Here is an 18018-nt window from a genome sequence, read left to right as displayed (position 1 = left end):
CCTGTGACCTCAGTGACAGAGTCACTGTCGCTCTAGAATGTGTGCTGGTTCATAGGCCTTTCAGCAAGACTGGAGGTGTACTGCAGTATGGATTGTGGTGGACAAGCCTTCAAGGTTAACTCACACTTGCCACCGCTAAGACACCAGGGCTTCTACGGTCTTGCTGGGCCTTCCAAGGTGTAGCATGGGAATGTGCCCCCTCAGAAGAGTGGTCCAGGGGGGCTTGTAATGAAGGCTGAACCTGATTCTCCAGTTCCAAAGTCAGCAGTTCTGACCACAGTGCCACATCCTCTTACCATCATCTCCCCACTAAACACCATGCTGCCCCACTGAGAGAAACTCCCACTGCCTTCAACTACAACCCAATGTGCCAGGCTATAAACACCTGGATAAGACTTAATTCAAATTACGCACTAGACAAGAGCAATATGCTGTCTAAAAAAAGTAACAACATCCTGGAAAAAGCAAACACACATAGGGAATGCAAGATTAAGTAAAGCATGTGAAATGTAAGCAGAACAACATGGTTACCTAAATGCTATTACACTCACTATTCAGAAATCAGTGAGTTCTTTTGCCTGAAAAGTTAAGGACATAACTTCAGGGCCTGGAAGGGACCCATTTCAATGTCCATTGCTTATTTTCTTACAAAACGTAAGCACTATTGTTTAAAAATACCACATCCATGAACAGAGCCGCTGTACACATTTTGTTTTCCAATCCACCCATCAATTAGGCGCTTCACTGGCAAACTCTGTAAAGTGACGCTAATGTGTTTGAGAGTAAATAAAATAAATCTGGCCATTTTGTGACCACTCTGTCATGCTTCATTTTGTTATTTATTTATTTTTTATATTTCGAACCTTTTATTGCTGGGGTTGCTCTTTGAAATAGAAAATTTTCAAAAAAGACGACAGTTCCAGCAAAAGTGTTTTTCATTTTTTGCATCCATTTCACAAGGGAACAAATAAATGAAAGGAAGAAAGAGCAAGCGGTTACTATGGACCAGGCCAACTTTTTCTCGGGAATCATGGATTTTACCTTTTGTACTATCTTATCAGGGAGGTCTAATATGGCTTTTACGGGTTTCTGCCCAGGGTTTCGTTGTTTGTCTAGTACATCGAGTTGTTCCCAGGTATGACCGAACAGGTCAGTGTGGTCTATTTTCCTGATCTGTTTCCACACATCAGCTGGCAGACATAGCCAGAAGAATAAATCGATGTCGGCAAGCGTCATAATTGTCGATCCTAGAGCGGTACCTAGTTCTGTGTAAAACGCGATAGGATTCTTTCGCAAGTCCAGCAAGAATTTACAGAACGTCAGAATGTCCTATCTATCCCAAGGCTGATACACCCAATTGTAAACCACTCTTCCTTTAGCGTCCTGGTGATTTATGTCATCGTGAGTTCCTTGTCCTCTAGGGGGGACCCAGTAGGGGGCAGCTTCCTTTATGGGCATCATGGTATCTAGCCTCTCTATCGGGGGCTCTGTTATTACAGATGTGGTGTTTTTGATTACCCGTCCTTGTTCTATAAGGTGGCGGAAGACTTCCAGGGTATAGGAGAAAAGTCCTGCCACATCACAGTCCTTTTCGTCTCCTGTATCTACCTTTCTGTATAGAGTCATGAGTCGTTCAGGCCCTACATCCTTGTATTTTTCCTCATAAGCCGTGAGGGTGTGGTAACAAAAACGCACAACAAAGTGTCGCTTGTGATTGTCGACGTAGGAGTTACATATATCTGTTATGTATTCTTCTGCTTCCTTCATGTCTACTAGGGTTTTGACTATTTTTTCGATGCCTGCTCGTTCGTTCTTGCTCAATCGAGGGATTCTCAACGGCCGTTTGTCTTTCGCTTCAATTCTTCCAGGTGTGTCATTAGATGAGGTATTAAGCACAAGAGGCTCGGTCGGCGCAGAGGCCGTGGATACCGAGGCCCTGGCGCTACCTTCAGTGACATTCTCTGATTCTTGGTGTTGCACTAGATAATGAGTAGGGGCATAAGGAGGTGGCATGGAGATGATCGGTGGACATAGGAGTAAATCATCGTCTATCTTTTGTTTCGATGGTAGCTCAGGGTAAAGAGCTGAGGGCGCTCTGACAGGGTATTGACCTGAGACCTCTGACTCTCGCTCCCTCCTAGCATTTTCTCTTTCCTTAATCTCCTCTTCTAACTTTTTGCCAGCTAGGTGAGCTGATTTCCGTAGTTCCTTATCTATTCTTGCTTCGTCTCTCTTCTTTCGCTGAACTGTTTCTTTTCGCCACAAGCCGAAACTGTCAAGCATAGTTGGCGTCGTTTTCTTTTCGCGAAGGGCTTTCTCTAGCGCTTCTATTTTAGCGGGGTCAAAAGATCCCATCAGTGGCCACTGATTTTCTCAATCTTTCTTAGTGTGTTTATGCCATAGTTTGCTATAAGCTACAGCGACTAGTCTGTATTTTACATACATGTCCTTATTAGGGGTGCTCTCCGGTGCAGCTGGATGACTGACCTCTAATAGACGGTCCGGGTTTAACCAATTATACTAGTATTTTCAATCCTAGCAATTCCAATACAAACAATCAATCAACAGTAGTCGTTTATCACGACCTTACCTGGACCGTTTGGACAGTTCTTCGTCTTCCACTTCTAGCGCCTGATCGTCCTGTATTCTCTGTTTTTGCCGCGGCACTCCTGTGGGATCCCAGTCAGGACCGTAGGTCACTCGAGAGAGGTTCGTTCGGAGCCGGTGAAGTTCGGTTGATCCGCCGCCAGACGAGGGTCTCTTTCAGGCAGGTGCTCTTTCCCGATCATTGCAGTCGTTCACTCCGTCGTTAGGACCTCTCTACCGGACCCACGTGTCGCTGATGGGCCCCGCGTTGGGACGCCAAATTGTGAAAAAGCAGTTTTTCTCTCGTAATTACCAAGCACTGCTCGGCGCTAGCCGCCTCTAATTCACTTAGTTATTAGTTATTCAAATAAAGAGGCAGGCGCTGGCACTGGTAAGCAAGGAACAGGTTTATTTCTCCAGAGGAGAACACGTCAGTTCGGACAAACGAAATATCTTCGCGAGTTGCTCTAACTGCATCTCTCGTAGCATGGCCTTTTATACATGTGCTCGACTCTTTATTACAGGGTAAACATTCCTGATATCAGTTTATTACATCCCCGGAATCCCCGCTTCCAGCTAGTTCCCACACATACCCAACAGCAAATGTCCCCCACCCCGGTCTCAGCAGGTGATTGCTATTGCGCAACTGGGCATTCCGGCAGGATCTGAAATATGCGTAATCGGTCAGATCTAAGGGGGTCGTGGCATGGATTAATTCCGACCCTTTTGATGGTGCAGCAAGTTCTACTGTACGAGGGCAGTAAACTATATCCACAGGGTTTGGTTATTGCCTGGGACCGGATTGAACAGCCAGGTGCAGGGGAGGAGGTTATCGATGGGGCCTGTTCGTGCGTGGGGGGGGGGTGAAACGGCATGTGGGTTTGGCACGGGACGTGGCTCCGGGGCTTGGTCGCGCTGAGGATGCTTTATGACTCTAGCATGTGTGCTTGGGGGTTGTCAGCGTGTGGGGGATGATAGCGAGGTCAGAGTGACCCGTAGGTGATCGGCAATGTACGGAATGGCCATGGTATCTAAAATGGTTGTCATTTACGCGCTCGCAGAGGCCTAAGTGACGCAAGATGGCCCGGTAATGTTCACATCGTAATTTAACTTTCAACAGGGAGTGGTGGAAGGGAGGGGGAAACAAAAAACATCTCATACCTGCTGGCCGGCTGCATGGCTGGCTGGATGCTGCCTCTCTTCGCTCCTCTCCATCCTCTTCCTGGCTACTGTTCGAACAGGAAGCAGGATAGGCTCCCCTAAGCCAATCATATCGCTGCACTGTTGTGATTGTTCTGAGCGCCGTGGTTCGGCACTCAGGTTGGAGAATTGGATACTGGGCATGTTCTCCACCCAGGCTATAATGCAGCCTGGATGGAGAGCATGCAAAGTGCGCATACATATTTGGCCGGCCCCGGAGGGCCAGCCAAACATTCATGCACAATTAGGAGGGTGTCACCACTCCTCCCCCCTGTGCAGCCTAGCCCTGCCCCACAAAACTAGCCCAACACAGAAAAATTAAATGATAATAACATTGCGTTATTATAATTTTATTTTTCCTTATTTGCTGTGCTGAAATGCAGTGGACGACGCTCCTCCGCCTTAGCAGTGGAGTCTCCACACACATTACACAAAGACAATCAGTTATACATGTGTAAATCACTGTATAGGAAATGTTACATAAGACTAAGGGCTACAAGGTGTAGGAGTCTCATGACAACTAGTAGGCAGCATAGTTTCATAGTGATTGATCTGGGGGGAGGAGCCAAGCTCGCGACCGTGATGGCTGCACTGTAGCTCGGCTCCGTCAACCTTCCTGCCTGAAACGCATATCCTGTACCTCATGCTGCCCCGAGAGGACACATGCGGCAACATATGGAAAGGTGACGCATTGCTCGCACTTACTGTCTGTCCCGGGGCTCCTGGGTGCCGTGGATCTGGAGTTGTGCCCTTGCTTGTTCCGGGGCCTCCGCGGCGTGCAGGCCGGGGACTCGCCTGTGACGGTCGACCGGAGTGAGGTGTTGACGCCGGCCCCCGGTGGAGGAGAGGGGTCGGCTGAAGAGGCCGTTGTGCGGTTGTGCCGGTGGCGACTGACCGGGCCCGGTCTGGTGGCCCGGGGGCTCTGTGGCGGGGCGAGGCCTGCCTCGGACGGGGGTAGACCATACAGGAGGCTTGTCCCCCCTTTGTTGGCTGGTCCGGCCATCTTGACGCCCTTTGCCCGGATTCGGCGGGCGACGCCCATGAGACGGTTGCGCCGGCGACCCCTGTATTTTGGTGGCCCATCTTTCTGCACCAAGATTGCCATTGCTGGGGCTCGAGGAGACTCCGGTGGGCCCTACTTGAAAGTCTGGTCCAGAAGTTGAGGAATGGTGAGTCCCTGCTGCACTGGCAAAATGGCGGCCGGCGCCCCGGGTCCCGGACCTGCTTGGGGCGGCGAACCTGGTTTGTCGAAATACACGATGGCTGAGGATTGTGGGCGTGAGCCCACGGTTGGTGATGTCTTTGCCGCCCTATGTTCTTTGCGTGCGGCCATGGCCTTCGACGCTGCTATGCAAGACAGCGGTTCAGCCACCGTGCCTGTTGGCCCGTCCCCCATGAATGCGGCTCGACTGATGGTGTATGCTGCTTTGCCCCCCTCGGCTGCTATGAAGAGTGCTGCCGCCGTGCATTTACGAGACTGTAAGTCTGCGGCCCTGAATCCCCAAGAAGCTTTGACTGTGGCTAACATGAGCGAGGGCCCCACGTCGGGGCCCGCCCAGGTCAGTCTGACTGGGGAGCTCGGCGGATGTTCATCTCGAACTGCTTTGGTGAGGTCCCGCGGCTGCCCCGCGGGGGTTACCTCGCTTTTTTGGGCGGCGGGATCGCACCTAGTCAGTTTGCTGCTCCTGATGTTGTCATTCGACAGTTTGGTCTGCCGCAGCCACTGCTTGCTTTGCCGTTTGAGACTGGGGTCCTTTGGACTGCGCCTCTGGCCTGCCCTGTTTCATTTCTGTGTGCACTCCATGCCGAACTGCTTGTTGCCTACCACTTTATTGCGCACGGAGGCTATGATCAGGAGAGGACAGGGGTGAGACAGTATTGCCTCGGCGGACTACTGGTTAATGTATAGAGATGGGGACTACTCGCAGCTGTGACTAAATGGCCGATTCCTTTTCCTGTTCCTGATATTTGAGGTTGTGTCTTTCTCGCTTTGATGTGGGTTTCAGTTGTGTCAAGGCGGGGGGTGGGAGCTGAATGTCCGATTGCTGATCTCCTCTCCCATTGGATCCCTTTCCCTCCTCTTTTTTCTCTTTTGTCTGTCGTGTTCTTTTCTTACTTTTTGATTCTTCTATATTTCGGGTTCTACTTAGGGCGACAGGCACGCTGCTGGGGGGGTAGGCCGTAGCCTTCTGCAGGGGTGCAGGGTGGTGTAGGCGGGACGGGGTCTTTATATTGTTAGTTTTTTTTTCTTTAGTTCTATGGCTCTTTTGTATCCCTTTATCGGGACGCTGTGTCTGCGCGCGTCTTCCACGGAGTGTTGCTGGCAGTGAAGGGGAAGACTTTCCCGCTTCCACGATATGGACTGCACACATATCATGTTTTCCATGCCTGGCCCGATAGCGGGTTCTCCAGTCCTGCGTGCGTTGTTCGCCGTGGGGCACGTGCAGTGGCGCTGCGTTCTTTCTTTCCCTCTTTCTGATATTCTTTTCTCTACCCCTCCCCTCTTTTTCTCTTTATTTGGGTTAGTATAGTAGATGGCTATTTCTACGTTGCAGTTCTGATTCCTCTGATTCGTGTCAGCACGCATTTAGGCGGTTATGGGTGTGTGGCGGGTTGTGGTGGGAACTGATCTGCAACGGGGCGACTATAAGTTGATTCCTGTCAATTGCTGCTATTACCTTCATTTATCAATGCCCCACTGTATTGATGCTTACAATTAGCCCGCCATGGGAATTCAGATGTCGAAAGTTGCAATTGATCCTGCTATACTTCCCATTATATTATAAAATTAACCTTATTTAAATCCTGCCTCTAGCGGTCATATTCGGCTTTAATGTTTGATTGCTTGCCTGTACACTACTGGGAAACTGCTGGGGAACTTCAATGTTGACTTATGTGCGTTCATAATGTGTCGTGGCCGGCCTGATTGGTTGTAGGCCCGTATTTGTATGCCTCTATTTGCACAATAAAGGTTTTTAAAAAAGAATAAAATAGTGATTGATCTGGAGAAACACAAACTCGGAATTTAAAACGTAATAGCATGGTTGGGAGTTATCTTTAATAATCAGAAATGATTTCTATTCAAATGTATACTTTTTGCAATGTTAGGATAATATAAGACTGGGGGAAAAAAACACAACGTTCTAATTTATACCTTGCAATTTGCACACAGCTCTTAGATGACAGTTAATTGCTCACTGTGCTCACTGTGCTAGGTTAGGATTTCAACTTATAAACGGAAAGTAACAAAAGGATCTCTCTGACAAAAGCAGTAACCCGCGGACCTATTTACATTATGTGCACTTTGTGATCGACATGCTACCTGTTCTTTGCAGCAGGCCCATTAACCCTCTGCACTACCTTTCTATGAGTCAAAACTTCCACTAGACAAAACTCTGATCCCTCTCCAGGAAAAACATTAATCACCAGAGTTATCATGACATTTATACTGTTGCTGACCACCCCACCCAAAGTCAGCGCTGGTGCAGCCACACCGGTCGCACTGCCCTAGAGCCGGCCCTTCTCCAGGGTCCTGTGACCTCAGTGACAGAGTCACTGTCGCTTTAAAAGGTGTGCTGGTTCATAGGCCTTTCAGCAGGACTGGAGGTGTACTTCAGTATGGATTGTGGTGGACAAGCCTTCAAGGTTAACTCACACTTGCCACCGCTAAGACACCAGGACTTCTACGGTCTTCCTGGGCCTTCTAAGGTGTAGCATGGGAATGTGTCCCCTCAGGAGAGTGGTCCAGGGGGGCTGGTAATGAAGGCTGAATCTCATTCTCCAGTTCCAAAGTCAGCAGTTCTGACCACAGTGCCACATCCTCTTACCATCCTCTCCCCACTAAACACCATGCTGCCCCACTGAGAGAAACTCCCACTGCCTTCAACTACAACCCAATGTGCCAGGCTATAAACATCTGGATAAGACTTAATTCAAATTACGCACTAGACAAGAGCAATATGCTGCCTAAAAAAATAACAACATCCTGGAAAAAGCAAACACACATAGGGAATGCAAGATTAAGTAAAGCATGTGAAATGTAAGCAGAACAACATGGTTACCTAAACGCTTTTACACTCACTATTCAGAAATCAGTGAGTGCTTTTGCCTGAAAAGTTAAGAACATAACTTCAGGGCCCGGAAGGGACCCATTTCAATGTCCATTGCTTATTTTCTTACAGAACGTAAGCACTATTGTTTAAAAATACCACATCCATGAACAGAGCCGCCGTACACATTTTGTTTTCCAATCCACCCATCAATTAGGCGCTTCACTGGCAAACTCTGTAAAGTGACGCTAATGTGTTTGAGAGTAAATAAAACAAATCTGGCCATTTTGTGACCACTATGTCATGCTTCATTTTGTTATTTATTTATTTTCATATTTCGAACCTTTTATTGCTGAGGCTGCTCTTTGGAATAGAACATTTTCAAAAAAGACGACAGTTCCAGCAAAAGTGTTTTTCATTTTTTGCATCCATTTCACAAGGGAACAAATAAATGAAAGGAAGAAAGAGAGGGTGAGAACCGTTTCTTGAAGTCACGGTTTTCAGTAAGTGAGGATGAGCTAGACAGAAAGAGACGAAGAAGAAAGAGAGAGGGGGCAGTTGCAAGCAGCAGAGCATGTGAAGCGGACACTGTCTCTGTTTTCTCTGGGCAAGAAGGAAAAGACAGAGTCCTTTTTCTTCACTGCCTGCCCTTCCATCACCAACAGCCCCAAACGCCGCACCATATCTGTAGGCCTTGCCTATTCATGCCGTCCTGGGATAAATGCTGAAAATAAAAAAGTAGGTGAACGGAATTTATTGATTTAAAGAAGTAGGAGCACACCTTGCTCTGCCGATCCCGCCCACTTCGACCACTGTTTGATCCAAGTGAGTTCTATGGTCTGGGCCCCAATATTTATACTCAGTTTCTATTTGTTCTTCTGTGGCAGAGCAAACCAGTCCTGTTTTCGCTGGTCCAGCTTCCTGGCAGGAGGGGGCGACAGGATTGTCCAAGGCAGACTAGGCCCATTCAGGTGCAATGAAATCTCCTTCCCACTAATCTAAATGTGGCCCAGGTCTATTCAGCCCAGCCCTGACTCATCCAAGAAAGGCAGGACAGACCTCAACCCCTCGAGACGAGAATGCACATCCCCAGTCCCTTTACCCGAAAATCTGAAAGTCAATCCACAACCCAAAAGAGGCACACAGGATGACTAAGCAAGAAAATACATACTTTCTAAAAGTGGTATTTCATATACAGAACACAAAAATCATCTTTACTAAAAGATGCATTTCTGCATTTTGAGTTAAGGCATACTAAACTCCATTTCTCTATCTTGTCCCAATGGGAATATATACTTATAAAATGTTATCCAGTACTTCCCATTCTTTCCTATGGGACTTTAACTAGAGAAAAACCAAATATACTATATTTCACTATCAGGACATGTCACACACACCAGTACATGTCCTACATTTCAAATAAACTGCACCCTGCCCATAGGGCTACCTTGGGCCCACCTTAGGGGTGACTCATATGTAATAAAAGGGAAGGTTGGGGCTTGGGAAGTGGGGGCACTTGCCAAGTCGACATGGCAGTAAAAACTGTGCACTGACACTGCAGTGGCAGGTCTGAGAATCCTTTAAAAGGCTGCTTGTGTGGGTGGCACAATTATTGCTACAGACCCACTGGTATCATTTGATTTACAGGCCCTGGCACTCTCAGTGCAATTTACTAGGGACTTAACAGTAAATCAAATATGCCAATCATGAGAACACCAATCCATAATCCAATTTACAATTAGAACACTTGCACTTTCACACTAAGCAGCAGTGAGAAAGTGCACAGAGACACTAAATCAGCAAAAACAGAGTCAAAACTAGGAGGTCAGAAAGCAAAAAGCCTTGGAAAACACGCCAAAGGATGCCAGGTCTAAAAATCCAAACACAAGGAGGTAATGGAGGGAGCGCTGAAACTTTTCAGACACTCACCCCAGTCTAAAACTTTTCAGACACTCAAACCCAGTCACAGATCTGAGTTGAATTAATCTTCGTTCTTTAGCTGACTTCGCCACCCCAGTTCAGACACAGATACATGCAAATCAGTCTTGACCCTGTGCCTCATGGGAACAGTCCCGCCCAAACTGCCAAGCCATGTCTTCCCTGGACCTGAAACAAGCATCCTGGGACCGGTTTCGGGCTAACAGCCCTCATCAGCCAGGCTAGCTTGAATCCAGTGGTAAAGTGAGCAAGGGTCTAACAATCAGCTATCCAAAAAGATCTGCATTTATAATTTTCTATTACACTGTTATAACGAGACTACATGGGTTCCTTCTGCTCACCTTCAATCCAGTTGCATCTTTATCTCTAAAGCCATGGGATGGGGTGGGGGTTTCGGGTGGGGGTGAAGGTATTGGTGGGGGTTTTGGGCGGGGGTGAAGGTATTCTACTTCAACTCCCCCGTGTTTGTAGTCTCACCAATCGAGGAGAAGAGATGCAGCTCCGGACTATTCATTCCATTCTTACCTGTTGCACCTGTATGTGCTGCCCTCTTCCCATACTGAGACCTCGGTGTGTTGCGGGCCCTGTATTTCCAGGCTGGCTCATGCCCAATACTACGAGTGGACTTGAGCTGGTATGGGGAAAGCACAGAGCCCAGTGCTCCTGGAGATTTTGAGAGTGCTGTGCAATATCCTCCCCAACCCTCCTCTGTGATCTCTCTTGTCTGTCAGCTGCCCATGTCGTTCTGACTCCATCAAGTTTGTACTGTGCTTGTGAGAGTGCCCTCTATACACTACTGTCACAGCTTTGTTTATCCCACTGGTGGTGCATATCAGTTGGAGTAAGTCCTGTGTGTTCTGGAGGTTCGTCCATCCCAAACCCCCACTTGGTGTGGACCACAGGAAGTGACCCCCAGTAGTCCATATTTCTGCCATAGACCTCCAAATCTTCTCAGCATCCTTGAAACAAATCACTCATCACTTCTAACCCAAGGAAAATCCATTGTTCTAGACGTAGTCCATGAACACCTCCCAAGTATGTGTCCTAATCTATAGCTTTATCCCCCACCACCCCCCACCCTCCACCGTAGGCAGCCTCAATTTCGCCATAGGTGGCACCGGACACCACAAATGAGGCCAACTAGGATGAAGTCTGATTCTTGGAATAGTTTTCTGTTAAGGTTTACTGGGAGGGTGGAGAAAAAGTAGAGCAGTCAGGACTATGCTACCATTTTGGCAAGTGCTGTCGTCACTGGTACAGGCTAGCCAATGGAAGCTCACACAGCTCCTAGTCCTCTTACCCCGATAGCCTTCTTTATGTTTCGCCCTACCAGGTCTTTCTCCATCCTGTATATTTGGATCATTCGTTTATTTCCCAAGTCATCTCGTCTCTCCTCATGTGTCGTTCTACTGATTATTCGATTGCCATACAAGTATCTACAATAATGGGAAGATGATGATTCGATCCCCCGACTTAATACATGATTCAGAAATAATTGTTTTCGTAAAGGTAACTGATACATATTGTACTTTTTAAAATATTAAAATAGAAATAGACATGCATGAAACATTAGTGCATACCAAAAATTGCACTCTATGATATCTCTTTGTTTATTTGCTCTAACTAGTTGAAATAAAATATTGTTTTCCAGGGACTTAAGAGGAAATTCATTTCACTGTGACTGCAAGATGAAATGGCTGGTGGAATGGCTAAGTAACACCAATGCAACAGTGGAACAGATCTACTGTGAAAGTCCACCGGAGTATAACGGCCGTAAAATCAACAGCCTCTCACCAAAGGACTTTGACTGTATCACTACAGGTAAACAGCTTACAGTGAACACAATTCCACAAATATTGAAGTTTGTGCATTTGCTAGATGTGTTATTTTGATAACATAGTATTACGTTGTTTCTTGCTTAACATGGACGGCTAAACCTGATCCATGCACTAAACACTGTTTATGTAGGTATTGGAATTATAGATTGTGCGGCCTTTACTACACACGCTGATTACCAGGTGCAATGCACTCTGCAACCCTGCAATATACCCAAGTATACTTCTTCTGGTCAAACCTGCCAAAATATACTGGGAATGAGGGGGGGCATCCCTGTAAAACAAGACATGCGATTTGTAGTATGGAAAACAGCAAACTCTACACGTGATACCTGAGCAATATACTTAATTAGAGGTGATTAAAGTACCCGGTGAATTCCAAAACCTAAAGTATCATATTTCATGGAGTAGAAAGCCTTAGTCGTCATTATAATCTGTTTGGCGATTGCAGATAAGGATGTTCATTTTTTGGTAGATATCCTTTATGAAAGTTGAAAAGAATTTAAGAAAGTTCCGATAGCTAGTATCTCTTTAGGTTGCTCTTTAGCTTTCAGGAGTTACTTAAACGCTATCCCAAAAAATAAGATTTTGGGGCTGATTCGAAAAGAATTCTCAAAAAAGTCGTCTGAACATAATTTTCTTCCTACAATTTTTTTGTAGATTTCTAACTTATATGGATCCTCAAAATTCTCCAGGAGTACACATAGAGACCCACACAAATTATAGATTTATACGCATAGATCTACTGCACCGCCCTTGCTCCTGCGGGTTATTTGCAGGCAAAAAGAAATAGGAGCAAGTGTGGAGGAGAAATTCCTTCCCACACACCTCCAGAAATCATAAAATCAGCCGCCTAGTTTGGTGGTTTTGATCTCCATTTTCACATTTCCTCCTGCCTTTTTTGGGTGCTAAGGGCCTGGTTCTGTAGATTTTCGTTTCACCATGTTAGTTGACCTACAGCCTCTACAAAGGCCATTTATGAAAAATTCGCCAGTGCGTAGGTTTGTTTGGTGTAGGATCCAGACCTGTCAGTTACCCTGTGGTAGACTTTTTTACTTACTGCTACTGTATCCAGCCCTCTCAGTGTCCTTATAGTAGTCGTGTTGTAGTGTAGAGTGGTGTGGTTCACTGGTTAGAGGCGGCAGACCCGGAAGCAGGAGTCGGCCCGGGACCAGGGTTCAATTCCCGACGTGGCAGGGTCGTGGACCAGGGTCAGCAGACTTGATAATTCTCGCCTCGGTGCCTACTCTAACCAGGGGTCCCACTCGGCAACTCTGGGCATTCGCTTGCCTGATCTCCACAACGGCCCCATCAACGCCGGGGATGCCTGGCTCCACCTTGGGGACTCCCAGAAGGGACCATCCCACAGGGAAAGCCAGGACGGGTTCCCCAGTGGTATACCGCGCCAGGATACTCCGGTAGTAGTTGTGCGCATTACAAAACAGCATATAACATAACATAACATAACGTGTTTAGTTACTGGTGTTGGATTCAGCATTGTCAGTGCCCATATAGTAAGTCATGTTGAATCCATCAAGTATATTAGGTACACTATTCTGATCTCTTTTTGAAAGTCTGCCACCATTTCCACATCCAAATTTCAGTCACTGGACATGTTGCCTACTCACATTAGAGTGTGTGGCTGCTTCTGCTCCACCACTATGCCTGGTGGAGTCAGCTCAAACCTTGGAGTGGTTGATGGAGTAAGCAAATCTTCCATCTAGGAAACGCTAAATAAGATGGTTACAGTCACAGATGTGGGGGAAATCTGCAGATTATTGCCATGTTCTTCATTACCACCCTCCTCAACAGCAGGATGTGTACAGATGTGGTCTTGAAACGCCCTTGATAGTTTGTCTGTACTCACAATTCTGACTTTTTGAGTGATCTCTACTTTCCTAAATACAACCTCCCTGATTCTCCCTTGGGAACTCCGCGTTCCCAACACCTAAGTTATGACTGGAGAAAATGCACTACATTTTCACAGCAGTAGGCTCCTCCATCTTCTAAAATGTTTGCAGTTCCTAACTCTTAGAACCAGGATCTGTCATTTGATTTGTGTCACTTTTTGCAAACTTATGTTAAACTTAGGTGATCATAAATTATTGTGAATCATATTTATTATTTCGAGAGTGTGCTTCAATAATTACAAAACCAGTACAGCAATCAACAGTTGAAAATCGGATACTTAAATTCAATTCAATTCAAATGAGCTTTATTCGGTCTTTAAGTTTAAAACCATAAAAGCAACAGAAAGAAATACATACATGCATATATGACTCAACAATTCATTACAAGGTTAAAAGAAAACCGACTATTTAAAACAAACTAAAATCAATTTAGCGATTCAACTAATCAAAGTAATATCACATGGTACACAGAGTACAAATTCAATTTATAAACTATTTCTTCCACATAGTTGTGCTCCATTTGTATTGTCTTAATACAAAATTATGAGAAACCAGTGTACAGTTTCCTAACTGTTTATTTATTCATTCATTCACATACTTTATTTGGTCATCATTAAAACGGTCGTAAAAGAGCAACATATATACATCAGTGGGCATTTGTTGTACAAAACTACATTCAGGTTAAAAAACTGTTCATGAATAGTTACAAGATAAAATGGTAATAAATAATTAATAAAAAAAAATCTCCTTACTATACAAACAACAATAATCATTAAAACATCAGAGAATTTCTGTATCAAAAAGATTACAAAAAATATCCAGCTCTGTGAAAAGCTTCATCTGAGCACAACGACTGCAAATAGATCAGTGCAACTCTGCACATTTTATTCTGCAGCCTCTTAAGAATTGGGATTTTAAAAAACTCAAGCCAGGTAGGTGCTTGTAGTACCTACAAAAGAATACAAAATGTAGCAAGGTTTGCGGTGAAGATCATCACAGGGACAACAACAAATGCCAACTGCGTCATATTGTCCCAGAGGAAAACAAAGTGTCCATCTGATAGAGACTATATGACACCGAGTAACATTCTTTCCCAGGGATATCTAACCCATTACAGATATGGTTCCATCCCAAGGGATTTTTGAATCACAGCATACTCCTTAACTGTTTATTCTTTTTTTGCAGAATTTGCTGTTTACCAGTCCCTACCATACCAATCCCTGTCAGTGGATACCTTCTCTTTCATGAATGATGAGTATGTCGTAATTGCGCAGCCTTTCACAGGAAAATGCATATTTCTTGAATGGGATCACGTGGAGATGTTTTTCAGGAACTATGACAATATAACAGGTATGAAACATTATAACAAATTAAATAGCTCAATAGCTTCTCCAAAAAGCTGCCCTACCTAATCCTATTTCTTTACCTCTGGCAGGTACTTCGACCGTTGTCTGCAAACCCCTAGTTATCGACAAGCAGCTTTATGTTATAGTGGCACAGTTGTTTGGAGGATCCCACATTTACAAAAGAGACAAACTGGCTAATAAATTTATAAAAATCCAGGATATTGAAGTTCTCAAAATCAGAAAACCAAACGACATTGAAACCTTCCGCATTGAGGATGAATGGTATTTCATTGTTGCTGACAGCTCCAAGGCTGGATTCACCACAATCTACAAGTGGAACGGGAATGGTTTTTATTCCCAGCAGTCTCTTCATGCATGGTACAGAGATACGGATGCTGAGTTTCTTGAAATACTCAATAAGCCCCATCTAATCTTGTCCAGCAGTTCACAGCGCCCAGTGATATATCAGTGGAATAAGGGAGCAAACGAATTCACCAAAAGCATGGAAATACCCGAAATGGAGGATGTTTATGCAGTGAAACACTTTAAGGTCAAAGAAGATGTCTATGTTTGCTTGACAAGGTTCATTGGTGATTCTAGGGTAATGAAATGGGAAGGATCGCTCTTTCTCGATGTACAACGGATGCCATCTCGTGGATCAATGGTACTCCAGCCTCTTGAAATAAACAACCATAAATATGCAGTGCTTGGGAGTGATTACTCCTTCACACAAGTCTACAAATGGGATATTGAAAAGGGAAAATTTATAAAATTTCAAGAATTGAACATACAGGCACCACGATCTTTCACACATGTTTCTATAGATAAACGTGATTTTCTCTTTGCTTCAAGTTTCAAAGGCACAACACAAATATATAAACATGTCATAATTGACTTAAGTGCATGACAAACAAAATGACATAAAGACATGCAAGTGTAAACGGACATGAACTAAGTGCATGATGATTCGCCCTCTTATCATACTTCTGGATGAATGCCTTTTAAAGAGCAAGCATTTCTAATACCCTCATCTTAAATTGTCAAGTCTGGTGGATATGTAAATTCACCTTTTTTTAAACTACACTTGTTAACTGGTCTCTGCATCCTCAATCTGTAAATATGTTTGCGCCATTACATCTCTTATTATGAAAAGAAAAATTCTAAAGATGTACTTTTCCATTTATCTATTCATCTGTTTGAAAATAACTGCCAAATAAAATGTTTACATTTTCTGCCATTCTTGAGGGCAAATTGTAGTTCTTTACTGCTAAAAGCAGGCATGCAATACAAGGTTTGCCATATGTTTACCTGTTTCTCTCTTGCTGCCATTATTAGGATTTCCTTTGCAGTGTCCCAAAAAGCAAAAATAGTTTTACTGACAGATAAGTTCATGGCAAAATATTCAATCAGCATATTCACTTGTAACCAATCAGAAAATGTGCTTTGCTAAGCATGATAAATCAAACATTGTCGAAGCCCAGTAAGTCTTGACTTTATAATGTGTGTGCCGATCCAATTTTTTTGCCAATGTTTGCCTGTAAAGTATTGCTTAAAAAAGGGTGGTGGGGGATCTCAAAATACTGGAGCAAAAGCAAACACATATCTTAGATTATCTCAAAACTGAACATTGAAATCAATATTTTCAGACTTTTTTAAATGACAATGCTTATTTTGTATTTAGTCTGCCTCGGGCACTAACTCAGTGAGTGCAGCAAATTGTCCTCCCAGTGCCATAAAAGCCTTTGGGTGCAAATGCTTGTGCTTTCATGCAAGATGTGCAATGCAGGAAATAAAACAAAACAATGTACATTTGAAATCAATATTTTCAAGCTTTATAAATGCCAATACTTATTTTTATATCGTTTCCACTCAAGAGACCCAGAATATAATTTAAAAAGAATAAGAAGTGTCAGAATGTGAACCGAAATACTTACCAAGGCCTAATTTACTTTCCTCGGGATTCAGTTGACTGTAGAAGCCCTGGGAGCAGATGTGTGGGCCTCCAGGAGATGTATCATGTTAAGTACACCTTCTGCCTTGGGCACTAGCTCAGAAAGTGCGGCAGATTGTGTTCCCCCAGTGCAATAAAAATGGGCCATATGTATCAACACATTTCCCCATAGACGCAGAATGGGCAAAACCCTTTGATACATCTGGCCCAAAATCCTTATTGTGCCAAAGCTTGTGTTTTCGTGCAACATGTGCACTGCGTAAAATAAAATAAAAACAATGCTTAAAGTGTGCTCTTTATCCATAACCTAGTAAACATATCCCTTTTGCTGTGATTTCATCGGGGGGGGGGGGAGGGGGGTGAGGGCGGAGAGGAACACAGCATGGGGGTGTATTTGAGGAGGAGAAGCAGGACACGAGGGAGAGAACTGGAAAAAACACATAGATTCTTATGGAGTGCTGCCTAAAAAAGAAAAAGTAGTTCCATAAACGTGAGCAGTGGAAGCATATAAGTCAAATCAAAAGACTCATAAAAAGGCTATGCTCCAGGGTGTGGACCTACACAAAAAATAGATAGGCCAGGCATCGTGTAAGGAGCAGGCAAATGACAGTGACAATCAAGCTGGCCAGTGGTAAGCAACGGTGGGCTGTAAGTGCACTGTCAGTTCATAATAGATTTAGGTCCCAATTTGGTGGGTTGATGAATACCATACTCTGTCACAAAAAGGAAGGAGTACCCTGTCCACCAAACCTGCAGGCTTTATTTGGAGCCTGGCTGATTCTAAGTTTTCCGTCATCTGAGCCAATGGGAAAAACTTCTTTACATAGCCCGACGGAATTAGGGCTATCAGAGGAAGGACATTACACCGTCCACCCTATTTAGGGTGGATGGGGTAATATCTGTTTTTTTCATGTCAGTTACTGGCACATAAACCTGGCATTAAGGGACAGGAAAAAAATAATAACCCTCAAACCCTGGAAGAAACCTTCTAGGGTGTGGTGGGTCATTATTAGTTTTTTTGTATTTCTGAAGCAAGCTTCCACTTTAGGAATTTGTTTCTGAAAAACAAAAAAATTGAAAAAGTTTGATGATTGTCCATCAGGCAGCCGTCTACCAAACTTTTTGTTCAGCGTGAGGAATCATAATGGCTGCTGAGCTGCAAGTCATTTCTTAAATTCTAAATTTGAAAGGTTAGGTCCTCCG

The 18018-nt window shown here is 44.6% G+C and overlaps 1 protein-coding gene across 1 annotated transcript in view; it reads left to right on the top strand.

The window, feature by feature from the left end:
- The window catches only part of LGI1 (leucine rich glioma inactivated 1), a 421659-nt gene extending 405558 nt beyond the window's left edge, over nucleotides 1–16101 (top strand). The window contains exons 6-8 of the mRNA XM_086922477.1: nucleotides 11425–11594; nucleotides 14704–14868; nucleotides 14954–16101. Coding sequence (XP_086778603.1) covers nucleotides 11425–11594; nucleotides 14704–14868; nucleotides 14954–15771 — 1153 coding nt within the window. The 3' untranslated portion in view covers nucleotides 15772–16101. The remainder of the gene's footprint in view (nucleotides 1–11424; nucleotides 11595–14703; nucleotides 14869–14953) is intronic.
- Nucleotides 16102–18018: the final 1917 nt, after the last annotated feature.

Source organism: Lissotriton vulgaris, chromosome 5, assembly GCF_964263255.1.
Source record: "Lissotriton vulgaris chromosome 5, aLisVul1.2, whole genome shotgun sequence".
NCBI lineage: Eukaryota > Metazoa > Chordata > Amphibia > Caudata > Salamandridae > Lissotriton > Lissotriton vulgaris.
This window is presented reverse-complemented; position numbering and strand designations above follow the sequence as displayed.